The sequence below is a fragment of the Mytilus edulis genome, chromosome 2, assembly GCF_963676685.1.
Source record: "Mytilus edulis chromosome 2, xbMytEdul2.2, whole genome shotgun sequence".
In the NCBI taxonomy this organism is placed as follows: Eukaryota; Metazoa; Mollusca; class Bivalvia; order Mytilida; family Mytilidae; genus Mytilus; species Mytilus edulis.
In genome coordinates this window covers 1,144,542-1,172,219 of record NC_092345.1, presented here as the reverse complement: position 1 = coordinate 1,172,219, position 27,678 = coordinate 1,144,542, and the positions used below count along the sequence as shown (strand labels likewise).

The 27,678-nt window shown below is 32.8% G+C and overlaps 1 protein-coding gene across 2 annotated transcripts; it reads right to left on the bottom strand.

Annotated features, from left to right (window-relative positions):
- Positions 1 to 307: 307 nt before the first annotated feature.
- Positions 308 to 27,054, bottom strand: LOC139511200 (uncharacterized). Of its 2 annotated transcripts, XM_071297778.1 has the most exons (12): positions 26,872 to 27,048; positions 20,143 to 20,302; positions 18,219 to 18,316; positions 17,212 to 17,385; positions 12,511 to 12,674; positions 10,586 to 10,709; positions 10,123 to 10,157; positions 9,638 to 9,764; positions 6,955 to 7,203; positions 4,408 to 4,506; positions 3,702 to 3,800; positions 308 to 1,592 (listed from the first exon to the last, which is right to left on the bottom strand). In XM_071297778.1, exons 1-12 carry the CDS (start codon positions 26,943 to 26,945, stop codon positions 1,421 to 1,423), a joined length of 1,575 nt encoding a protein of 524 aa, XP_071153879.1. In that variant the 5' UTR covers positions 26,946 to 27,048; the 3' UTR covers positions 308 to 1,420. The 2 variants fall into 2 exon arrangements, with proteins under 2 accessions (XP_071153879.1, XP_071153880.1); XM_071297779.1 differs by lacking the exon at positions 4,408 to 4,506 and having other exon boundaries at positions 26,872 to 27,054.
- Between the last annotated feature and the right edge of the window lie 624 nt (positions 27,055 to 27,678).

Here is a 27,678-nt window from a genome sequence, read left to right as displayed (position 1 = left end):
ATAGGAAATTTAAAATGCTGATTTTGAGTTTTCCTGCAGTTAGATTTTATGGGACTTTTTTCTGTGTATATAAAGGGCATATTACTATAGATTAGACTTGAAACATTTTCTGTTGCAATTAGTTTGAGGTTAAATCTTAGTTTGACTGGACTATTATCTCTGTTTAATATTTGTCTCAATTCGGAAGCAGTTTAAACCTGGTAAAAGGGTGTTTACAGTTGCCCATTGTGTAGGCAGTAGGTTGACATCTTAATGTTTTGTTAGGTTAAGGTCCTTTTCTGTGTTTTGTCGATATGAAGACAGCATATAGAGGTGTTTTAGTAGTTTATTGCACACTATTTATAGAATCTGAACGGATTACATGTAGTATAGTAAAAATATATTTACAAACAAGTTTACTTTGACAACACAACTTTTACAACAAAGTTTAATAAAAAAGACATTCATATTTAAATATCTGTACAACAACAAATTAAAAGTAAAAAAACATGAATAGAAAAACGTAAATAGTATTTTTAAACCAGGAATTTATTGAGTCACAATTTTAACATCTTTCCATTTTTAAGATATTTAAAAAATATATGGTATCAAATCTATTATGTTTAAAAATTAAAATCTGTTAAAATAACAAATAAATATATTATAAATTATAAATAAAAATGTACAACAAAAAAATCACTTCTTTAACAATGTTGCATGACTAATTTTATAACAAAACCAAGCTGTACAAAAAATGTAGATATATTTTAATGTATAAGTAACTGTTGTGTGATATTTGTGGTAGTTAAGGCAAAGGAACTGTACAAGATAAAGATTCATAAATTTAAAAAGCAATTCTCAGATGTTTTAATTCTGCATACTAAAGTGTACACCATGCAAAAGTGTAAAATTAACAAGTGGACACCAAATACAGAGCTATTTAATTATCATGGAACATTATTATTATTCTAAGATCTTTTTAAGGCCTCTGAAAATTGCAGAAAAAAACTTTTGAAGAAAAATTATTAAAACTTCACAGATAAAATTTATCACAATAATACTAAACAATTACATGACAAAACTTTGCAAAATGCATTTTAAATCATTGCAATGTACATAGTAATGTAAGGTCATTCAAACATTAATTGCTATTTGTATGTACACACAAATTTTTCACATAAAGTACAATACAATTTCTCAAAGGATTTCACAGTCAGCGTTTAAACTCATACAAGTCATGTTTATTTAATTAAAGATTTAAGTAATATTACTATTTCTAAAATCAAACCTTATACTATATGTATTTCTCCATAATATTTCTAACACCGTATATTATTTTGACCAGTGATATTGAAACCTGGCTATTCTCTTAATGTTTGATTGTTAATAAGTCTGAAAAGTTTGCTATGTTTAAACACAACACACAGATTAATTTGGAAAATTAAATTGCAGTAACTAAAGGACGATTATAAATAAAGCTGTGATGCACAGCTTGAGGTCCGCACACCAGCGATGGATCAGGTCCAACAGCTCCTTGTGACCCCTGTACACGACTTCTATCTGGCCCTTCTCGTAGGTCTGGATTAGGGCCATATACATTTACATACTCAGTCCTGTTAAATTAAAGAAAAAAAACCCCATCAAGTTATTATACAGAAGAGCTAGATAAATTAAAGAAGAAAAACCATCAAGGCATTATACATAAGAGCTAGATAAATTAAAGAAGAAAAACCACAGTTTATTATACCTATTAAGAGCCAGATAAAGTGAGCATAAATAAAAACAATTTTCACTGATGGCAAACATGTTTCTGTTTTATAATGAAGCATTTACTGAAATAATCATAAACCTGTAACAAGTTCACATACCCCATGATGAACACAGCTACATAAACCTGTAAGAAGTTCACATACCCCATGATGAACACAGCTACATAAACCTGTAACAAGTTCACATACCCCATGATGAACACAGCTACATGTAACCTGTTACAAGTTCACATACCCCATGATGAACACAGCTTCATGTAACCTGTTACAAGTTCACATACCCCATGATGAACACAGCTACATAAACCTGTAACAAGTTCACATACCCCATGATAAACACAGCTACATAAACCTGTAACAAGTTCATATACCCCATGATGAACACAGCTACATAAACATGTAACAAGTTCACATACCCCATGATGAACACAGCTACATAAACCTGTAACAAGTTCACATACCTCATGATGAACACAGTTACATAAACCTGTAACAAGTTCACATACCCCTTGATGAACACAGCTACATAAACCTGTAACAAGTTCACATACCCCATGATGAACACAGCTACATAAACCTGTAACAAGTTCACATACCCCATGATGAACACAGCTACATAAACCTGTAACAAGTTCATATACCCCATGATGAACACAGCTACATAAACCTGTAACAAGTTCACATACCCCATGATGAACACAGCTACATGAACCTGTAACAAGTTCACATACCCCATGATAAACACAGCTACATAAACCTGTAACAAGTTCACATACCCCTTGATGAACACAGCTACATAAACATGTAACAAGTTCACATACCCCATGATGAACACAGCTACATAAACCTGTAACAAGTTCACATACCCCATGATGAACACAGCTACATAAACCTGTAACAAGTTCACATACTCCATGATGAACACAGCTACATAAACCTGTAACAAGTTCACATACCCCATGATGAACACAGCTACATAAACCTGTAACAAGTTCACATACTCCATGATGAACACAGCTACATAAACCTGTAACAAGTTCACATACCCCATGATGAACACAGCTACATAAACCTGTAACAAGTTCACATACCCCATGATGAACACAGCTACATAAACCTGTAACAAGTTCACATACCCCGTGATGAACACAGCTATATAAACCTGTAACAAGTTCACATACCCCATGATGAACACAGCTACATGTTACCTGTAACAAGTTCACATACCCCATGATGAACACAGCTACATGTTACCTGTAACAAGTTCACATACCCCATGATTAACACAGCTACATGTTACCTGTAACAAGTTCACATACCCCATGATGAACACAGCTACATGTAACCTGTTACAAGTTCATATACCCCATGATGAACACAGCTACATAAACCTGTAAGAAGTTCACATACCCCATGATGAACACAGCTACATAAACCTGTAACAAGTTCACATACCCCATGATGAACACAGCTACATAAACCTGTAACAAGTTCACATACCCCATGATGAACACAGCTACATAAACCTGTAACAAGTTCATATACCCCATGATGAACACAGCTACATAAACCTGTAACAAGTTCATATACCCCATGATGAACACAGCTATATAAACCTGTAACAAGTTCACATACCCCATGATGAACACAGCTACATAAACCTGTAACAAGTTCACATAACCAATGATGAACACAGCTACATGTTTAAAGAGAATTTATAAAATCTCATTTTGTTTGGCAGTTTGGGATGGTTCTTATATTATGTATTGTCATTTTTCCAAATCTTTTATATGACTAGGTTTTCATTGTGCTTATTTAATTAAATGTGTTTTGAAATAATCTCATTGAACAGTAAAAATAGTCAAAAATAGTCCTAATAATGTAGTTCATCGGATGAACTATTGGGACCTTCATCTTTGTAAGACCTGGGCTGAATAGCTACAGTATACTTACAATAGCAGTTCCTTATCCGGACCTTTCCTCATATCTGGGTCTGGACCTTTAGCCAAGTTAGACCTAGGCTGATTTACTACAACATGTGTTGGACCAGTGCTGGAAACAAATAATTACTATTAAGGTTGATTTATCAATTTTGATAAAATGAAATATAAACATCACTGTCTAAATGCATGTTTCATCCAATAAATTATTTGTGTGTGTCGTGTTATCAAGGTAATTTATGTTGTAATGTTTCCCCCATACATGCCATCTTTTTTACTTGAATTATATATTTAAACCATTTGGTTTCTGTAATATCTAGTAGAAATGAAATCAGATATACCAAAGTAACCTGTTAATGTTATTTTACTTTGTCAAATGAATCATTAGACTGGTGTCAAAATCAGATTATTGAAACATTTGGATATTAGACCAATTGTACAGGTCATAGATGATGAGGCTGACTGAGACATTGCTTCAGTGGTCATTGTATGCAGACATATAAAAAAATCCAGACAATAATATTTTTTTTTGAAAAGCAAACACCATTGTTATGGAAGAGGAGACATAGGCAGATCACAAAGCCTTAGAATACATACAGTGCCACAAAATAAAAACACACTTTTATATAACAATTGATATGCTGATAAATAGATAAAATATACACTGCATGACATGCATAAAAGGCAAAATAAAAACAATAACAATCAAATGTATAGACCTGGAATCTCCTTGTTTGCCAGCAGACATTTTCAAACAACACTTGGTTGCTAGGTTACTTAAAATCACACTTGATGATGACAAATAATCTCCACTCAATCTTTAGTGTAAGCAGTAAAAAAAAGAAAAACTTTCTACAATATAATTCTTCTGCTTTGGATTGATTATAATTCACAAAATATCTGAAATATTTATTACTGACTATAAAGCACCTGTACCTCACTCAATCCAATTGTTTGTCATGCAAATCTTTCATCACAATGCTATTTGAACAATTATCAATTGTGTACAAATACTATATATAAAAGTTTTGATAAGCTACAGCCCCTCTCTTAAAGAAGGTGTGAAGAAAACTTAAAAACTATATTATGGAATTCAAAATATACTTGTATTCTGCATTGTATACCGTAGTCAAATAAATTTGCTGGAAAGTTAGTTGTGTTGAAGTAATTACTCTGTTCTAGTAAAAATTTCTTTTGCTCAAATAAAATTGAGAATGGAAATGGGGAATGTGCCAAAGAGACAACAACCAGACCATAGAAAAAAACAACAGCAGAAGGTCACCAACAGGTCTTCAATGTAGCGAGAAATTCCCGCACCCGGAGGCGTCCTTCAGCTGGCCCCTAAACAAATATATACTAGTTCAGTGATAATGAACGCCATACTAATTTCCAAATTGTACACAAGAAACTAAAATTAAAATAATACAAGACTAACAAAGGCCAGAGGCTCCTGACTTGGGACAGGCGCAAAAATGCGGCGGGGTTAAACATGTTTGTGAGATTTCAACCCTCCCCCTATACCTCTAGCCAATGTAGAAAAGTAAACGCATAACAATACGCACATTAAAATTCAGTTCAAGAGAAGTCTGAGTCTGATGTCAGAAGATGTAACCAAAGAAAATAAACAAAATGACAATAATACATAAATAACAACTGACTACTAGCAGTTAACTGACATGCCAGCTCCAGACTTCAATTGAACTGAATGAAAGATTATGATTTCATCATATTGTAACAAACCGCCGCCACAGGCCGAGTAATTGTGGAAGGGTCTGTTGACAAGTTTTGGGGCTCTCGTCAGGAATATTCTGCATCTTGGGGTTTTTCCTTTTTCTACCTCTAAAGACAAATGGATGCCAGGCAATGCACTCATATTTCTCAGTCCATAAACGATAAGTTCGAACATATATTATATTTATTATTACATGTTCATATTATATACACGGACAAATGCAGACATGCCGACGCTTAATCAGTAATCAGTTTTCGGGTCATTTAGGTCACTCAGTGTGGTGGGGGATAACTGCCGCTATATTTACATTTCCTTAAAAATACTTCATCTTATATTATTAAAGCATATTAACCTGCTTGGCTTTTCTGTTGGGCTAGGTCTGGTAAAGATAAACTTTCAGGTTGTTAAGCTACTATTTAGGCTTGAGCTAACAAGTTATCCGCCATTTCACTGAGTGGAACCTTATTTATATACTTTTGAGATCCCTGAAAGCCAATCGAAAATAAGGGATCTAGCCAGGGATCCCTGAGGGCCAATGAGAACCCTGTCACGACTGACAGGAAAATGTCCGATAAAATAGGGGCTTGACAGGAAAACCTGCACATTTAAGAATCACACGTAAAATGGACAGTAAAATGCCTGTTCTTTAATTATTATACAAATGGGCCAAAGTCCTAACTTTTCCTTTATTTAAATTTAGCAAAAGTAACTTAAAACTTCGTTACTAGACTTGTTTCCAATTTCTAGCCGTGCGTAGGACTAGCAGACACCGGGAGTACTGATATTAAATTCCAGCAGTAAACTGGTTACAATATAATCCCTAAGAAACTAATCTTTAACAGATATAAATAATGGAGCCTTAATAAAACTATTAATGTAATGACTTATTTGTTACTCTTATAGAATACTTAAGAGGTTTTAGATATATGACAACGACAAAAATATTTCCTACTGCGGTCACATGACCTGTAAAATGGCTCTTCGCGGAGAAACAACAAAAATGGTTTGGACCGATAGTAAAACTTAAATATTTTCTTACTGAGACACTTTCAGGACTTATAATGGGTTGAAATATAATTTCAGGTATATGCATATTTGTGCCGGACACCTTACAATCTATGAAAAATATGTTATCAAGTAAAACGAGTTTGGTAAACAAGTGAAAGGGGCACTTGCCAAACAAAATGCATAAAGTTAAAAAGTTGCAAATATAACAGTATGTCCAATTCAAATAAATGTTCATAAAGTCAATAATATATCTGTTGCAGGCCATCATCCAATAAAGTTTATATCCATCCTGTTGGCATAGTAAATTCCAGGTTGTAAAATTATTAAATGTTATATTTGTTCAAGTTATTACACTATGAACATCAGGCACAATCCCTCCCATTAGGGGTTTAGAATCATACCATCATAACAAATATGAGAAGAACATAACCCGTGTCATGCCAACAACTGGTTTTTGAATAAATGTGTTTAGTTCCGAGGCAAAGACCCTATAAGTGAATCAATATTTAGCTCTAATATATCTTACCGAGTAACATGTTTAGCTCTAGTTTGTTGAGTTACAGGTGATTTTTTATCAGCTTGGATTCTTGCTGCATGGTGATCTATGGTTTCTTTCTTTGGTTGTACTGTTTTTTTAGCTGTTGTCTTGGTTACTCCAGGAGTTATCTTTGTACCTGACTTTACTACACCAAAAGGTATTGTTGTTGATGTCTTGGTTACCTTGGTAGCTGATTTCTTAGGTGTACCAAATGGAACAGTAAAAGCAGTTGATGAGCTGTAATAAAAGAAGATACCTATATATATCACTGGTTTCTATCAAGATATGTCACAAAGGAAGATAACTCTATCATTAAAACCTGTTTCCACTGGCGGTCACCATTTTCGCAATTTGCGATTAAATAATAATTGTGGCGATTTAAATTCGTCATTGGCGAAAGAATTTGGTGAAAGAAATATATTATACGATTTATTTTCAGCCATCTTGTTTATTTACATTTTTTTCGGGTTTCTCGGATTTTATCAGATCAGACAAAATACTCATAATTCACCTTGAACTCGTTTAGATTTTGACAGAAAATCAATAATCAGCTGATTGCATTTGATGATATTGCCAACAAAGGACTAATTAATAAAGGTGTTGATTGTATTGTTTAACAAAATGATATGGTGTAATGGCGTCCGAAAAATGTCACAAATTGATCATTTATTAACTACTTTGCCATGCACATATTCGAAGCAAACTTTTGACGTCTCCTCACCTTCTTTTAATGAAAGTCAAAGTAACGGTTGTTATGACGAAAAACAATCAAAAGCAAGAAAAATCTCTGATTTAAAACTTTATCCTTTGACTTTGATAGGGATAATTGATTTTAAAGAGTACTTTAAAGTAGTTTGAGTGACACAACATGTTTCAAGCATAGTTTTACGTCTCAATTTTTTCATTTATGTTGGTCTAGACTAAAAGAAAACTGTCGTTATGAAGAAATCTTGGCAAAAGATTGAGATCAACCCTTTGAAAGGGAGTAACCCTTCAATGTATACCTACACCTTAAATGAGGGATCAATTCCAAGTGATAAAAGCATTTGTTTAGTTGAAAAAAAACACTACATAATCATAGACCAAAAGGGCACCTATTTTTCTTTTGAAGAAACTTTCCCAAAGAACTGTACATCTTTCTTTGCATTATATGGTCAACACATGTCCAAGAATTTTGTTATATTATGGGACTGATATCTTCGTAATTATCAAAAGTAAGCAGCCCCCTCTATTAGAAAAAGTGTTCAAAATACATGTATAATGAATTTTCACCCTTTTAAAAAAAAGTTCAGTCTTTTTAATGGTAAATGTTAGTGTTTATTCATTACGATGTAGACTCTGAGATAATTATGAGAGAATATACATAGACAACGATGGGGCAAACTCATCTTATTTATGGGGAGGGGGGAGGGAAAAAAGGGAAAAAAATTAAACGAAAAATATATAATGTTACTTGGCGAAAAAAATATCAAAGTGGCGAAAACTATATTGTTTTGGCGAAAAAGGTGGCACAAGAAATAATTGACCCACGGGAAAACCTGAAAATAACTCTATCATCGTTTAGGGATACATAACCATAAAAAACCTTAAATGAAAAGTCCAATCTATCAGGTCAACCTTAGAAAGTTTGGACTTTTTTTTTAAAAATAATTTGGTAATTTTTTAACAGAGAGATCGACTGAGTAATTTGTGTTTCATGCCTTTATCAGCACTATTTTGCTATTTCGTGGCGCTCAGTTTTTATCAGTGGAGGAATAAAATAAAATTGAGAAAGGAAATGGGGAATGTGTCAAAGCGACAACAACCCAACCATAGAGCAGACAACAGCCAAAGGCCACCAATGGGCATTCAATGTAGCGAAAAACTTCTGCACCCTTAGGAGTCCTTCAGCTGGCCCCTTAAAAAAAATGTACACTAGTACAGTGATAATGGATGTCATACTAAACTCCGAATTATACACAAGAAACTAAAATTAAAAATCATACAAGACTATTACAAAGGCCAGAGGCTCCTGACTTGGGACAGGCGCAAACATGAGGCGGGGTTAAACATGTTTATGAGATCTCAACCCTCCCCCTATACCTCTGGCCAATGTAGAAAAGTAAACGCATAACAATACCCACATTAAAATTCAGTTCAATACAAGTCCGAGCCCGATGTCAGAAGATGTAACACAAGAAAATAAATAAAACGACAATTATACATAAATAACAACAGACTACTAGCAGTTAACTGACATGCCAGCTCCAGACCTCAATTAAACTGATTGAAAGATTATGTCTTCATCATATGAATATCAGGCACAATCCCTCCCATTAGGGGTTTAGTATCATGCCATCATAAAATATATGAGAAGAACATAACCTGTGTCATGCCAACAACTGTTTTTTAAAATAAATGTGTTTAGTCAGAGTGCCCTGAGAGAGGCATGCCCTTCTGTACGAAAACTGACAAATAGACCGTGTTTTCAAAGACTTTTAAATATCAATCAGTACATATCCTATGGATTTAGTGAACAGTCTGGGAAAGCATTGCAGTGTGCAATGACGAAATATAAGTATAGTCAGGATGTGGTAATAAAAGTGTTCATCAACTGTACAGCTATATATAGACATATTTAGTTATGTTTTAATTTGATTAAGTTAACATGGATGTTTATATAATTTGTTACCTTGGTAACGGTTTATCATCATAGTCATGTCCAAAAACAACTGGTTCCATGCCACCAGAAAAAGATTCAGGTACCAGAGATCCTGTTGGTTTAAAAGTTAAATCATCATCCACAGTTTTTCTGCCTCCTAAAATAGAAGCATTATATTATTAGAACTAAGACAAGTTGATGTTCGTTTACACCAAATTAAATGACAAGGTAAATTACATTTAATTCAGAAGTTATTGAGATTTTGAAGAAAGGACAGAACTGTGAGATTAAATATTGCAATTTTATAAAATTCTGCATACTGTATATGTATGGTTAATTCACCTTTTCAGAATATAAAGGATTATGGGTAATCTCATTGTTCATACATCAAAATTAATTTAACATCCCGTCATTAGTTGAATTTCTATTGTTAACAACGTTTTAAACCAATCATAATGTTTTGGTGTACGCTTTTAAAATATATTAGTTTCTGATACTGAGTTAATAGTTCTTACTTGATGATGAAGCTGATGAACCTTTTGCTCCAGACCTAAAAAATATATGAAAAAATGTGAGTTAATTAAATACAAGATAATAAGATGCAATACATTATATATATTTTCCTTTCTGCACATACTCTCTGAGTAATTTGTACCGGTAATAGTAAAAATGATCTGCACTGTTCTGTTGGTTTGAGTAGTACATGTAGTGATTGAAGGTATCTGTGTATTGTAGTATTACAACATATCTTTACTTTTGATTTTATGAGGAAGTTATATTTTCCCAGACATGTCAGATTAAAAAATAGTTTGTAATATATTTTGACATCCTTAACAAGACAGAGTATTAAGATAAGTGATAGTTCCATTATAAAACTCTCACACTAAAACATTTTATTGCTATTCGTCTGCCAAGTGTTTGAAGATTCCTAAAAAGCGACAAGGTCTATATGGAGGTACACATAATAAATTGATATACCCTGACTTTTTATAAATTTCCACCATTCTCTTGAAGTTAGCTTCATTATAATGTACTGACTCTAATGCCATCTTAATAAAACTCTCCTCCATATCACTGAATTCTCCTTTCATCTTCTGATACACTGAAAATTGTAAATAAAATATAAATTATATATATATATATTAAGTATATATGTCTCTGATTCATCATAGAATATTTTCAAAGATTCAGTATACAGAAAATCGTATCTTTTCGTTCAGCCAAACAGACAGAACGTAATAAATACATGCGAAAAATAAAAGATATTATAAACATTGATTAATACTCAGCTGGCCCCTAAATAAAAACGTGTACTAGTTTAGTGAAAATGGAAAATACTTAACGTCAAAAAATATGAATGAATTAAAATAAAAAAAAAACCACACAAGACTAACAAAAGCCAAAGGCTCCAGACTTGGGACAGGCGCAAAAATTTGGCGGGGTGAAACATGTTTAGTTATATCTTAACACTGACCACTGTACCTCAATCCAATGTAGAAAAACAAACACACAGTAATTATGCACATTAGGTGACTATGAAACAGTTTCATATATACTAGTTTATTTCTCTAACATTTTTTTATGTTCCAGGGTAAGTTCTGGATCAAAGATATTTTGATGGAACTTTTTTTCAGTTTTAATTCTATTCAAATACAATACAAAGAGAAAACCTTATATAATTCATATTAACCAAATCTTATATCATTTATGCTTATAAATTAGACATATATGTCTTATTTAGAAAATAATGTAAAGAGAGACATCATTTAGATTCAGTGGTGCATAGTTTATTTCTAATTGGCATAGAATGACATCCATTATCACTGTACTAGTATACATATTTTTAAGGGACCAGCTGAAGGACGCCTATTGGTGAGGAAATTTCTCGCTACATTGAAGACCAATCGGTGGCCTTTCGGCTGTTGTCTGCTCTATGGTCGGGTTGTTGTCGCTTTGACACATTCCCCATTTCCTTTCTCAATTTGATACCACATCTACTTATTTTCATATTCCCTTGACTTTTTAGACATGTTAGAAGTACAATTCAATTAACTGTTAGGTATATATGCCTACATATTTTCAATAAATCACTCCAAAATAGATTTCCATAACACAATAAAGACAGCTAACTTGAAACATGAGCTATTTGAAATGAAATTTAACGGTCTATAGTATATTAAGACCTATTAATATCATACACTTTATTAGTATTAGTATCTATTTCTATATTAACCTTTAAAAGTTCCACACAATATATACTGTAATTCTTTTTTTATAATCTACAAAACAATTATTCTATCTTTGTGAATTTTTAATTTTACAATAATAGCTATAATAAAGATTTAATGCTACTAACGTGACTAAAGAATTTATTGTCAAAATTTTATATGGCCAATGAAGTACTGAAAACATGGAAACACGTATTAATTTTAATAATTTGCTTCACTGAGCGCAGCTGGATACGACCGCAGAGGTCCAACACTGAACAGTTGGGAAAAAAATGGACACAATATCCCCCCTTTTTTGGGCAAATAGTCCAAAACTTGACGTTTCATTATACATAGTTTACAAGTAGTGTAAGGGAGGTAAATCCAAACATACCCAACATTGTATTTCAAATATTTTTGGATTACCTCCCTTACACTACTTTTTAATTGTCTATTTACCAGAAAAACCTAGTTTTTCTCCCTTCTTTGCCCCTACTTCCTAAACATTTGAGCCATAACCCCCAAAAGTCAATACTAACCATCCCTTCATGGTAAGGAAACTTGTGGTATAATTTCAGAGAGATTCATACACTTAAACACAAGTTATTGTTTGGAAACTACAAAAGTGCTTTTAGGTTTAGGTTTATGGGCTACTGAGATAGATGTTGTATGAGAACCTACAGGTTTATATCATACCTCGTCTTTTGTCTGCGTCTGATACTTTAGGTGGTGTTGGTGATGGTGATCTAGACTTAGGTTTAGGTTTATGGGCTACTGAGATAGATGCTGTATGAGAACCTACAGCTTTATATCCCATACTCTCTATCTGGCTTCTGGCTGTTGATTCATTGTTGTTACACCTGCAATTAAACCAGGTAAAAATGTGCATTGTGTGGTATTAACACAAACCATTTTCATAGGTTGAGAGCCTTTTATTATTTAACCTTCATCTGTAATGCTCAAAGTCAAATATTCGAAATTTGTTAGGGGGCTTTACAATAATTTTTGAGAACTGGTATTGATAAAAAAGCATGTGTTCTTGACATGTTTGAACAGGGTTAACATTTCATGGTTTTGTCTCTTTATAAGATTTCATGGGGATTTAATTTCGTGGTTTCCAGTTTATGGCAGTGATGCAGTGATATATTATGTATTACTTGTATTATACAGGTTAAATTTTCATGTTATTTTTAAATTCGTGTGTATATTCTTTCCACAAAATCAACAAAATTAAATCCTCCACACAAATTTTTGCTTTTTCAGTATACACTTCAGTACATTTTAAACTACATGCATTATTGATGTAGCCTACATACTTCTACATAAACAAACATTATCAGAAAACATTACAGACATAAATGAAACATGGTTGAAACTTGAAGTATGTTTGTTTGCCCTTCTTCTATCAATTATTTTCTATACAGGTGAATTGGTTGAGAAATAAATTTATTTTACCATTTTGTATGAAAATTTTGAAATGAGTTTCATTCGTAATATAAAAAACTTTAACCTTTTGCCAGATGACAGTTCATTTCTTTAAATTGTGGTGTTTTGATTGAAATTTTTACACTGAAGGTTACCAGAGTTCATTCCATTTCAAATCTTAGGAAAAAAAGACTTCCCCATTAAAGCATTTTTAGTTATTTCTACCCAACTATTCACATAATTATGTCATAACATTCTGTATGTATGTGTCTGTCACAAGTCAGGAGTCTGTAAATTGTAATTCAGTGGTAGTCGTTTGTTGCTGTATATATATATTTTTTTTGTGTGTTCATTTTTATGTACATACAGTAATAGTTATCAAAGGTACCAGGACTATAATTTAGTACGCCAGATGCGCGTTTCGTCTACATCATCAGTGACACTCATATCAAAATATTTATAAAACCAAACAAGTACAAAGTTGAAGAGCATTGAGGATCCCTAATTCCAACCAGATGCTCCGCAGGGCGCAGCTTTATACGACCACAGAGGTTGAACACTGAACGGTTGGGGTAAGTATGGACACAACATTTAAGCTGGATTCAGCTCTAAATTTGGATTGTGATTAAATAGTTGACACAGCATAAGTTTCTGACACAGAATGAATGTGGTCTAATGAACTAAAAAAAAATTTTTTTGCCTTTGAGCAATTCACTATGCTGTTGAATATTAATCCTCTCAAAAAAATGTTTGAAGAAATTTTCTTTTTATTTATGAAATCTGAAATGAGAAAAATTTAACCCCCCCCCCCCCCCATTTTTTTTTCACATCCCCCTTTCCCTTTTTCCAAAACTGATCTCAATTCAAATTTCTAATGGAGTTTGCAACAATAAATACTCATTTAAATACATCATAAAATATTAAAATGTAAAATAAAGTGCTTGTTATCACTGAATGGTAAAGATTGTTTTAATTTATCAGTTGGTAGTTAAAGTGAATATACATTGTATATTGTATAAAACAATGATTTAAGTTGATTCAACTACTATTCTGGACAAAAAAGATAACTCCAATTGAAAATTTCTTGCTATTGCACAATATTGTGCAATTAGATATTTCTTGCTATTGCGCAATACTGTGCAATTGAAAATTTCTTGCTATTGCACAATACTATGCAATTGAAGATTTCTTGCTATTGCTGAATACTGTGCAATTGAAAATTTCTTGCTATTGTACAATACTTAATATAATAATTTTGGATCCTGATTTGAACCAACTTGAAAACTGGGCCCATAATCAAAAATCTAAGTACATGTTTAGATTCAGCATATCAAAAAAGCCCAAAAATTCAATTTTTGTTAAAATCAAACTTAGTTTTATTTTGGACCCTTTGGACTTTAATGTAGACCAATTTGAAAACGGGACCAAAAATTAAGAATCTACATACAAAGTTAGATTTGGCATATCAAAGAATCCTAATTATTCAATTTTTGATGAAATCAAACAAAGTTTAATTTTGGACCCTGATTTGGACCAACTTGAAAACTGGGCAAATAATCAAAAATCTAAGTACATTTTTAGATTCAGCATATCAAACAACCCCAAGGATTCAATTTTTGTTAAAATCAAACTAAGTTTAATTTTGGACCCTTTGGACCTTAATGTAGACCAATTTGAAAAACGGGACCAAAAATTAAGAATCTACATGCACAGTTAGATTCGGGATATCAAAGAACCCCAATTATTCAATTTTTTATGAAATCAAACAAAGTTCAATTTTGGACCCTTTGGGCCCCTTATTCCTAAACTGTTGGGACCAAAACTCCAAAATCAAACCCAACGTTCATCTAATGGTCATAAACCTTGTGTTTAAATTTCATAGATTTCTATATACTTATACTAAAGTTATGGTGCAAAAACCAAGAATAATGCTTATTAGGGCCCCTTTTTGGCCCCTAATTCCTAAACTGTTGGAAACAAAAGTCCCAAAATCAATCTCAACCTTCCTTTTGTGGTCATAAACTTTGTGTCAAAATTTCATAGATTTCTATTTACTTAAACTTAAGTTATAGTGGGAAAACCAAGAAAATGCTTATTTGGGCCCTTTTTGGCCCCTAATTCCTAAAATGTTGGGACAAAAACTCCCAAAATCAATCCCAACCTTCCTTTTGAGGTCATAAACCTTGTGTTAAAATTTCATAGATTTCTATTCACTTTTACTAAAGTTAGAGTGCGAAAACTAAAAGTATTCGGACGATGACGACGACTACGACGCAGACGATGCCAACGTGATACCAATATACGACTAAAAAAATTTCAATTTTTGCGGTCGTATAAAAAGTTGTGCCAAATATGTCTAAGGTAATCTATGCCTGGGATAAGAAAATTCTCAGTTTTTCAAACTAGGCTGTTAGTTTTATTGCTTGAATTATTTTACCTTTGTCTTTTTGATGCCTTTTATGGCTGACTATATATATATGCAGTATGTGCTTTGTTCATGGTTGAAGGCTGTACGGCAGTGATTTTGCTAGTGCTCGTCACTTTCGTATTTTACGAAACGGTTTTCTCATTGACGAAAGTATTTCAAATCAATTTCGTCACTTTTATTATGAAAGTGTAAAAAAAAAAATCGCAATAAAAACTATAAATCTACCTGTCTTCATGTTTTTGACAAGTTTATGACCTCCAGGTAATTAACATTTTTAACAGGTGTTACAAGTTGTGATTACAACTATATTGTTGTAATCCGCTTATCGCAATCAGATGGGGCACTTATCCGTAATTTATTAATTAACCCCATATTTGAATGACCATCAAAATTATTTCCCCAGGAAAATCAGTCAGTCAGCATAATCGCTATTTCAACAACCAGGAGTATAATTTCGTCATTTAATCAAAAATGTTATAACCCGGACAGTTCACATTTGAATTTCAATATTTCCCAAACGATCACAATCTGAAGTTAGTTTGTCGTAGATTTTTAATTCGAAGACATTTCGTCATGTTTGATTTAAATTTTCATCAAAAACTTTCGACAATTTCCATTTAAAATAAAGAACTTTAATGTGTTTATTCAAAAAATTCACGAAAAATGTTTTAAACAGGTGCTTCCTGTATTGTGTTCTACGCATGCGTGAAAGTATTCCTTTGACTATTTATAGACATTAAACACGTAAAATACGAAATCATTTAGAATCAATTAAACGAGAGAGACAAATATATATCTCTTACTAACGGAATTTAAATCGAAAAATAATAATTTTTTGATGAATCCGGACTCGTTTTGAATTTATTATCCACGTGTAAATTCCCGTTTTCGTTTCACTTTAAAACCGAAAGTAGTAAACGTGATCTATTGTTGATTTGTTTACAACCTCCTTTCAGTCATGATAATCGTTCCAAAAAGGATTTTATACATTTCTAACTTGATAGAAATGATTTTAAATTATTGACCGAGACGTTTTATAAGGATAATGATTATGCAGTGAAATAATCATTGCAAATTAATTTTTGCTGTGATTCCTTGTTTTAAAAAAATAGAATCCAACTTTTGTTGATCAGGAATGACCCCTGGAACAAACTGAAGAGAAATTGTGAACTAAATTTCTGGATTCCATGTCAGAATCTTTCATGATAATGGCCAATACAGTCAAATCATACAATAACTGCCAATCATGCTGGTGCCTCAATCCCTTAAAAATCTGACTAAGTCAAATGATGAAGCTAGTAATATACATCATTAGTCCATTGCTTTTACACAAAATAAGGTTGATTTTAATAGCGCGCAAAAGTGACTAAAGCCCTCAAAATCCTAGCTTAAACCCTGCTGTACGGTGACCTATAACTCTTAATTTCTGTCTGGTCTCTTGTAAAGAGTTGTCAATCACACCACATTTTTTTTTAGTTTATTTATTCATACCCAGCAACTAAAAACTATTTATTTAATAACATTACAAGTTTAGTTATTCTTACCCAGCAACTATATCCCTTATGATGTCAAAACGGGCAAGTGGGTAAACCTTTTGTAATTTCTTTACAATATTATCCATTTGTAGTTGTCCAGCAGATGAATGGTCAGTTTCTCTTTTGGGCCTATGTCCACTTTTAACCAAATGTGCTTTTGCTTCCTGAACATTGTTATCTTTCCTAAAATAAGATAAAATTAAAATTTAATGATTAATTTCTATATATAGATACTCAAGAGCTTTAGTTCTAAATGTCAGCATGCTTGCACTATTAATGCTTGTCATCTGATATTCTTGGTATATTTTGATGAATTATTAAAACATTTATGATATATTTAATGATGTTATCTGAGCAATATATAACAAAGTTTAATTTTCAGTCAATTTCCATCATTATTGATTTCATATATAGCTGATGTTATGTACTCTTTGTCCACAATTTTTATGTCTGTCTATATTCAAAAAGTAAAATATGTAAGTTTAATTCAGTGCATGTAAAAACATATACATATACATATATATACCATATATATGTAATGATATTTCTCCACTCAAGGCATTTAAAGTAGTCCTAATTTTTTATATGGTGTTACACAGAATATAGGGAGGATTTAAATCAAATGAAATGACTAAATAATTGATTCATACGGTAAAACAAAAACTCCTCAATGCAGTTAATAAAATCTGATTTAAATAACATGAATAAACAGTGGTTTTATTATGTTCTTACACTCACAATCTCAAGCCCAGAACAAAAACTCACACCTTAATGCAAGTTCAATGCTCTGGTTGGCATGGATTCAAGAATATGAATAGTAATTACTCAATGATAGAGCTTGTACCTTCATCTTAAGTACTGATTTGATAGTAATAACTCAATGATAAAGCTTGTACCTATATCTTAAGTACTGTTTTGATAGTAATAACGCAATGATAAAGCTTGTACCTACATCTTAAGTACAATGATAAAGCTTGTACCTACATCTTAAGTATAATGATAAAGCTTGTACCTACATCTTAAGTACGACTCTGAGAGTGTCGTCTGCCACCTCCGGAAACATTTCTTTAAGGTTGATAAATTTGACATCCTGATGATCAAGGAACGTCTGCTCCTGTTAGTATATAATATATATGGTCATAATCAATTATCACAAAGATCATTAAAATGGATGTAAATACGTTTTTGACCTGAAAGAGTTTTAGACTTGTCAGTATAGTAAACATAAGGTCATTCAAGATAATAATCGTTCTTGCTGGAGAATTTTTCTTGTAAATGTTGGCGATTGTGGTTGATCTTCTGATCTTGTTTCATAAGTGATTCACTCAACAGCAGCAAGAGTAAATTCTAATTAATTTATGTTGTGTGACAGTACAGTAAGACAGTAGATGTAAGAATTTTGCCTAATATAAGTGTTGTTGCTATCTGTGCACATTCCTCCTTGTATGTATTGTAGGTACCGGTAATTGCAAGTATTATACATGTTACACAGATTTACCTATATTTCAATTTTCATGTGCTTCTTTTTTTTTAAGTAGTTCTACGTAATTTACAACTTCATGTACATTGTATCTCTGACCATTATATATACACATCAATATATATATTATTTGTTTGTGTATATGCAAAACATTATATGTGTCAAATTCATTTGGTCCATGCGCATCATTTAGCTGAAGGAGTAAGTAACACTTTCCCTTAGCAAAAAACTTTATGTTGGTTTAAGTTAAGATGAAGTCCGTATCATAAGACTTGAAGGGTAATACACTTAAGTCAATAAGGGTAGAGAGCATTCCTGTATGACCTGGTTTACTGTTATGACAGAATAATCTACTGACTATGTAGACGATGTAGTATACTGTGTAGATGTATCAGGTAAACAGATTTGGAAATATAAACACGATTTATCACAACCAGAAGGACTTTGTATAGATAACCATGGTAACATTATTGTAGCAGACTGTGACTCAGATAGAATAATAGTAATATCAAAAGATGGACAGCATAGTAAAATACTGGTCACTAAAGAGAAGGGACTGAATTCGAAGAATCCAAAGTGTATTTGTTTAAATAATAACAATTCTTAAGGTTTTATTTATTATATTTCTAATGCCACATTCATTGACATTGTCTGAAAAGTTCAATATGATTTGATAACACTACAAATTTAGAGAAATCCATTCCATGACTGAAGTCTCAAGTTCTAATATTGTACTTGCATGTGCAGATGTCATAAGAACTATTTTAAGATGTATAATTTAGCTGTGTTATTTTTAGTTGCATTAACATTATTAGAATGGAGATAACAGTTAAATTGTGAGTAATAATACAATGTAGTATTGTTCGGTTTTATTAGGGTGATATCTGTTTACTGGCTTCTCTAACATGTTACCAGTAAACCCAAATTACTGCGTTCAAATCAAAAGTTGATGCATGTAAATTATCAAGTACAAAAGACTTTTCCCCAAAAATATAAATAATAAGGCACTGTTTGTTGATGACGTTGCTGAGTGCAGTTTCTGGATTGTAGAAAAAATGTAGCTTTGACATGATAATTTTATTTTTAAAAGTGAACACACTTATCATGTTTATCATGTTTATACAAATAAAGATTTTGCTGAATTTGTTATTTAAAATGAACATGTTCTTTTTGTTTCCATGTTCTTTTTGTTTCCATGTTCTTTTTGTTTCCATGTTCTTTCAAAGAACATATACATTTTGTACAAAAGAAATTACAAAAAATAATTCTCCTTAAAGTATTGCTTGTTTCTTAAATGTAACTTTAAATAATATGACATTTATCATGTTTATGAGTCAGTAGCCATCTATATTTTTTTTTAATTTCAAAAGCTCATAATTATAATTAATCAAAAACTTTAGTGATGACTATAAACATGATAAACTGTAGTATAATGTGTAAATCATTCCAATCAGACATACCTTCTTAGGGCCAGTACCAGAACCTCGGAAACCAAATACTGGTTGACCTGCAGCTGAATGCTTTGGATTTGGTGGAGGATGATCCTTTGGTTGGTTGGCATAATATTGTGGACGTGGATCATGCCAGGTGGTGGATTTATCAGAGTGGTTGATAAAAAAGCTGAAATAAATAGTTGCATTTAAATCAAAGATGTCCACATCAAAAATTTATTAATGACAGAATTTTTCATGCATGATTAAGCTGGCCCCTAAACAGAAATGTATATTAGTTCTAGCGTGTGAACATCATGAACATGTACTAGGGGGCAAATATGAATGGGTATGAACATGTTTTTCAGTGAACAGACCTTTACTCTTTATGCAGACAGGGGTAAACAGTTGTAAAAAAATGTCGACAACAGCACAGAAAATAAACCCTACTGTGTCTGACCATCAATTATTCCTTCCAATTTAGAATGTAAAAAATGTATGTGAAAGAAGACCTACTCGGACAAATCAAAGCACTGTAAGCACTGTAGGCAGTTAACCAAAAACCAAGGCAAACATAATTATGAAAACTGTGGCAATGTTGCTTCAACATTTTTTTAAAGATTTAAAAGAACAAACATTAAACATTCATATATAATTGTACATTTATGTTCTATAATGAATTAATCATTAAGGCAAATAATTCATATTTTATCAAGGTTTTCAATAGCAATGCACATGACCACGAATGGTCATGAGTCTTTCATGAGTCAGCAGTGGTACAAATTTGCAATGATTGCAGTTCTTCTAGTTGATCGTAATTGTTCGTATTAGTTGACTGTTAGTAGTTCAAGTTGACTTTAGTACGAGCTTGTAAAAGTATGAATGAACTTGTTTCCCTGAAAAGAAAACTGAGTTTGTGTTGTACAGTACAAAATTTATGAGACACAAATCAGACAAATGTTAACTACTACAGGGATCAATGGTGAGGTCTGACTGACCTGTCCATAGTAAATGTAAATGACTCCCACCTTCACCCTAAGTCCATGATGTCTATGTTTGGAATAAAATGACAGGTGTTAGGGTCTAGCAAAGTGATATGCATATGTGTCGCCTATGAGATTGACCTTGTATGCCATTCAATCTTTTTTGAAAAGACAAGCAGGAATGAATATGGTTTATAGGCGTTTGTATCTTAATCTTTTACAAGTTCTCAAAACACACACAACTTGACACAAGAGGGTGTGGGTGACCCTAGGGACTACCCATATTTTTCATTTGATTTTTTATATTGTCCAATCCATGAATATATATGGTTTATGGGTGGGGATCTCGACCATTATCAAGTTTTCAAACAGGAGGGGGTGGGGGACCCCAGTGACTTCCGCTATATTTCATTTGATATGTTATATTGTCCAATACATGAATCAGGGTTTCCGCTGGCGGTCGCCATTTTCGCAATTTGCGAAAAAATAATAATTGTGGCGATTAAAATTCGTCATTGGCGAAAGAATTTGGCAACAGAAATATATATACATAACGATTTATTTTCCTCCATCTTGTTTATTTACTTTTTTTTCGAGTTTCTCGGATTTTACTCGATCATACAATACTAGGAATTCACCTTGACCTCATTAAGATTTGGACAGAAAATCAATAATCAGCTGATTACATTTTACATCTATCGACAACAAAGGACTAATTAATAAAGGTGTTGATTGAATTGTTTGACAAAATGATATGGTTAAATAGCTTCCGGTAAATGTCACATACATAATTTATTTACCACTTTGCGACGCACGTGTTTGAAGCAAACTTTTGATGTCTCCTCTCCTTTGAAAGATAGTTTAGGAAAGAAAGCTGTTGTTGTGACGAAAAATGTTCAAAAGCAAGAAAAATCTCTGATTTAAAAATTAAATTATCCTTTGACTTTAATATAGGTTATTGATTAGGGAGACTACTTTAAAGTCGTTTTAGTGACACACGTGTTTCAAGCATAGTTTTACATCACAGGCACTTGTTTCTGTCAATGTGGGGTTTACTATCCATACCAGTACACAAAAAAACACTGGTATGGATAGTAAACCCCACATTGACAGAAACAAGTGCCTGTGTTTTACATCTCAACTTTTTCATTTACGATGGTCAAGAAAAGTAAACGGTCGTTGTGAAGAAATCTATCCAAAAGGTTAAGAACAACACCTCGAATGAGAGTAACCCTTCAATGTAATGACTACACATGAAATGAGGGATCAATTTCATGTGATACAAGCTTTTGTTTTGTTGTAAAAAACACTTCTTAGTACAAAAGGGTACATCAGTATTTTTTTTTTAAGGAAAATTTCCCTACTACGAACTATAGTGGTATTATATGATCAAAACATGGGGGGAGGGGGGGGTAGAAAAAAGGTAAATTTTAAACGAAAAATATATTTATGTTACTTGGCGAAAAAAATAAGAAAGTGGCGAAAAATATATTGTTTTGGCAAAAGAGGTGGCGAAAAAAAAAATTGACCCAGGGGAAACCCTGTGAATATATATGGTTGAGGGGTTGGGATCTCAGCTGTTTCTAATTTATCAAACAGGAGTGGGTAGGGTGACCCTAAGGACTCTCTCTATATTTCATTTGATTAGTTCTCATACATGAATATATATGGTTTAATTTAAAGGTGGCAATCTCGACTGTTTCCAATTTCTCAATCAGGAGGGGTGGGGTGACTGCAGGGACCCCCCCTATATTTCATTTAATTTAGAGTTGGGGATCCCAACTGTTATCAAGTTCTTAAACATAAGGGGTAGGGTGACCACATGGACTTCCCCTATATTTCATTTGATTTGTTATGTAGTCTTAAACATGAGTAAATATGGTTACCGTAAGCGGTGATGATCCTGAATTTTTACAAGTTCTTAAACAGGAGGGTGTACAGTGACCATATAGGGACCCCCCCATATAATTCATTTGATTTGTAATATTGTCACATACATAAATATATATTGTTTAAGATTGTGGATCTCGACCGTTATAAATTCTCGAACAGAAAGGGGTAGAGTGGCCCCAGGAACTCCACATATATTTCATATGATTTGTTATATTGTCCCACACATGAATATATATATGGTTTAGGGGTGGGGATCTTGACCGTTACTAAGTTCTCAAACAGGAGGGGTGGGGTGACCCCCAGGGAATCCCCCTATATTTCATTTGATTAGTTATATTGTCCCATACATGAATAAATATGGTTTAGGGTGGAGGATCTCAAAAGTTTCCAAGTTCTTACAGACAGGAGGGTTTAGAGTGACCCTAGGGACCCCCTTATTATTCCTTTGATTTGTAATATTGTCCCATACATGAATATATATGGTTTAAGATTGGGGATCTCAACCGTTTTCAAATTCTCAAACTGGAAGGGGAAGAGTGGCCCCACGAACTTCTATATTTCATATGATTTGTTATATTGTCCCATACATGAATATATATATGGTTTAGGGGTGGGGATCTCGACCGTTTCCAAGTTCTCAAATATAAGGGGTGGGGTGATCCCCAAGGACTCCCACTACATATTTCACTTGATTTGTTATATTGTCCCCTACATGAAGATATATGGTTAGGGGGTGGGGATCTTGACCGTTACCAAGTTCTCAAACAGGAGGGGTGGGGTGACCCCCAGGGACTCCCCCTATATTTCATTTGATTATATATATATTGTCCCATAAATGAATAAATATGGTTTAGGGTGGGGATCTCGACTGTTTCCAAGTTCTAAAATATGAGGGGGTGGGGTGACCATAGGGACTTCCCCTATTATTCATTTGATTAGTTATTTAGTCTCATACATGAATGTATATGGTTGAGGGGTATGGATCTCATCCGTTTTAAAGTTATCAAACAGGAGGAGGTAGAGTGGCCCAATGGACTCCACCTATATATCAAATGATTTGCTTACATTCAGGTATCATATAATATAGTTGCACTATTTGTGCCTGTCCCAAGTCAGGAGCCTGTAATTCAGTGGTTGTCGTTTGTTTTTTGTGTTACATATTTGTTTTTTGTTATTTTTTTTATATAAATAGGGCCGTTAGTTTTCTCGTTTGAATTGTTTTACATTGTCTTATCTGGGCCTTTTATAGCTGACTATATGCGGTATGGGCTTTGCTCATTGTTGAAGGGTATACAATGACCTATTGTTGTTAATGTCTGTGTCATTTTTGTCTCTTGTGGATAGTTGTCTCATTGGCAATCATACTACATCTTTTTTTTTTATATAAGAAACTTTCAGCTATTTTAACTGACCTATCAAAATTGAGAAGAAAAAAATACCCCTTGAAATTGCAGTAATATGTTTAACTTGAAAAGCATCTAACATGCATTACCAACATTTATCACTGATAAGGAAAATTTACACTGTTACCAGGAACACATAAAATTATATTGTTAGATAAACTGTTCCCAACTGTCACGTTGTAATGGATTTGTACATTAAAATTGGTGTACAAAATATTTTCTGCTTTTTCTTTCTTCATGTTCTTTTACATATATCTTTTGGTTTTCAATTCTAGTGTTTATATTTATTTATATATTTATGCATAGATGTATTTTGTCATCTGTCTGGATTTTTTTAATTGATATCCAAAACCCGGGATTACCCTTATTCGCTTCCGGAATCGGATCCGATATTGTAATTGTCTTCTCACGGCAGCCATTTTGTTTTCAATGTTGTTTTTGACAGATAGTGAGATACGATTTTACTCAGACTTACACTTTATTTGTTGGCGATTATCTGTATAAAGCTAGCGGTTGAACAAATTGAACATCGCTGTCATGAATAGTAATGATGAAAATAAGTTTGAGATCGTTTATTAGGAAACTTTGGTAAAAATGTTTGCAAAGTTATTTTTTATTTTCTTTCAAGGTCCGTCGGGCATGTCGGCCGTAGCTAGTAACCAAGTAGAAAGTCTGACTGCAAAAGTGGAAGGTCGCAGACCTCGGACCACCGCTAATTTGAACCCCTGCGTCTTAATTGAAAAGATACGAAAATTTCGTCTTCGAATTCAAAATTGCCGCCAACAGCGTGATCAGTTGAACTTATATTAATAGACTACTGACGTAGTTGACTACGTATGGACGACAAACAATATTCCTACGACTTTTTCAATTTGGGAAATCTTTACTACTTGTCTTTAGAGATTTTCGGCGATTAAATATTTCATACATTTGTTTTTTGACATCTTAGCCAAAAGCTCAGGGGTGAATTAACTACATATAAGGATTCCTAATGTGCTCTACTTCCTACAATGTATGTGCAACTTCAAAACTTTTGGGAAAATCAACGATCATTTAAGGTTTTTCTGGTCATATTTTTTGTAATCCAGAATGAAAAGTATAAAAAAAATGTCCAATAAGTTATAAATAATATAGTAGCCAGCTATATGATAACAATTGCATGTATTTCATCATTTATTGGGTAGCACACAAATCCAGGGTGCTCGCATAAGGCAGCTTAACTGCCTAAAAATAGTGCATTTGATGTCATTGTTTACGTAAACTAACCAAAAAATTTGCAGAAATGATTGTTTTGGTGAACGAGAAACAGGGGCGTATTTAGGCTGGGGCGTGCCCCTCCCCCTAAAAAAATATTTTCCTAGTGTTTAGAGGAAGGGGCTCAGGCCCAACGCAATTGGGAATATTTTTTTTTTAAATGTTGGATTTGGGGAAAACATATTCAGTGATATTAGTTCATTTATAATGATGTCACACAGTGACAGCATCAGCTGTGTGAAACTTGAAAGTGGGGTTTGGGGACATGGTCCCTAAGAAAATTTGAAAAATCAGGTGCAAAATCCTGCTCAGGTTTCCCCACTTTTTAAAAAGAATAACTCTCTTGATAAAGAAAGCTATAGACCTGTAAGTGTGTTACCATGTATTTCTAAAATTTATGAAAGAGCTATACATGACCAACTAATGGAATTCTTAAATAAACATTTTCATCCTCTTCTTTCGGCATTTAAGTCAGGTTTTGGTTGCCAAACTGCACTTATTAAAATAATAGAAGACTGGATTTAAGATCACAGGAAACAGCAGTACTCCCAAGAGTTCGAACTTCTAAGTATGGCTTAAGATCGTTTCGCTATAATGCTGCACAAATCTGGAATGAGCTACCAAACCATTGTCAAATGGAAACATCTTTGGACCAATTCAAAAAATTGGTACAAACATGGGATCCAAGTAACAGCTCATGCCAGTGCAGTGCATGCATAAAGTGTTTATGTTTTTTATTTTTACTTTTATTTTTTGTGTGATTATATGATTTGTGCAATCTTATTATTAACTTGTGCTATGTTTTAAGTGTACTATATGCTTTTAACTTATATATGTCATTTACGGTATCTTACTATGCATTATATGTTTAAAATTGTGTTGTTTTCATGACTTTTGTATGTGTGTATTGTATTTTGTTATTAAGTTGATTTGAAAAGCTCACTAGAGCTTGTGTTATGTAGTTTATTGAATATCGACTCTAAATAAAACTTTGAATCTTGAATCTTGCATTCTGAGACAGAATAAGTTATTATTGCATGAATTGCAAACAAGATTCAAGAGATTTGTAAACAAAATACCACGTTACGACACAAGCAAAATCTCAAAATAATGTCTTTATATAATTGGGAATTTTAGAGCTGAATAATGAGAAAAAAGAGCATATTTCTTTTTGGGACAGGGGCCCAAATTCGGACTCAAATTTAGCCATATATCTATTTTCATACTATGCTTTTTGATTCGCATCCCAACGAGCTTCGAAACCAGGTGGCAGTGGAGGTATCCACGTTTGAGTAGACATAATGCTTCTTCCTGAGGTTCTTTTCTCTTATATATTGGTCAAACGCACTGACACTTACGCCTGTTTAGACGTTTGTTTATTTTGAAATATTACCGGAAGTGAAATGTTTAGAAAAACTGTCTAAATTGTGTCTGCTATCCCGAAGATAATTTATTTCATGATTTGTAATAGTACCATGTAACATGTTCATGCGTTGTAGATTTCCTATGGGCTTTATTACAAATTCAAAATAAAATATAGGATAATATAATTTTTTCCCTAGATATTTGTTTTAAAAATATGACTCAAAGAATATCAAACATACAGATATAGATGGAACTTTGTTGCAACCTAATTTTTGTTTGTGTTCTTTTTATTTTTTATTTTTCATGAACATTAATTACGTGTTAACTGTTGATATTTATAGTCTTTTTTTCTTCGCTGTGAATACCACTGTCACTCTAATATAATTATAATCAATTTAACTATTGTCAGTTTATTGTCTTAATTGTGTATGCCATATATACCATTTAATGTAAATGTGTTTGTGCTAATAAATATTGTCTAAATGTTGTCTACATTGTCTTAATTGTAACCCGTTTTTGGCGGACCTTTCAGTTGATTATTATGTCTATTCTTGCGAACAAAAATAATTAATGGGATATTTTCTAACATATGTTTTCAAATTAATATTGAAGACGAATACCACTTCATGTGGAATTGTCGAAATTATAAAAGATTTTTTTTATTACAC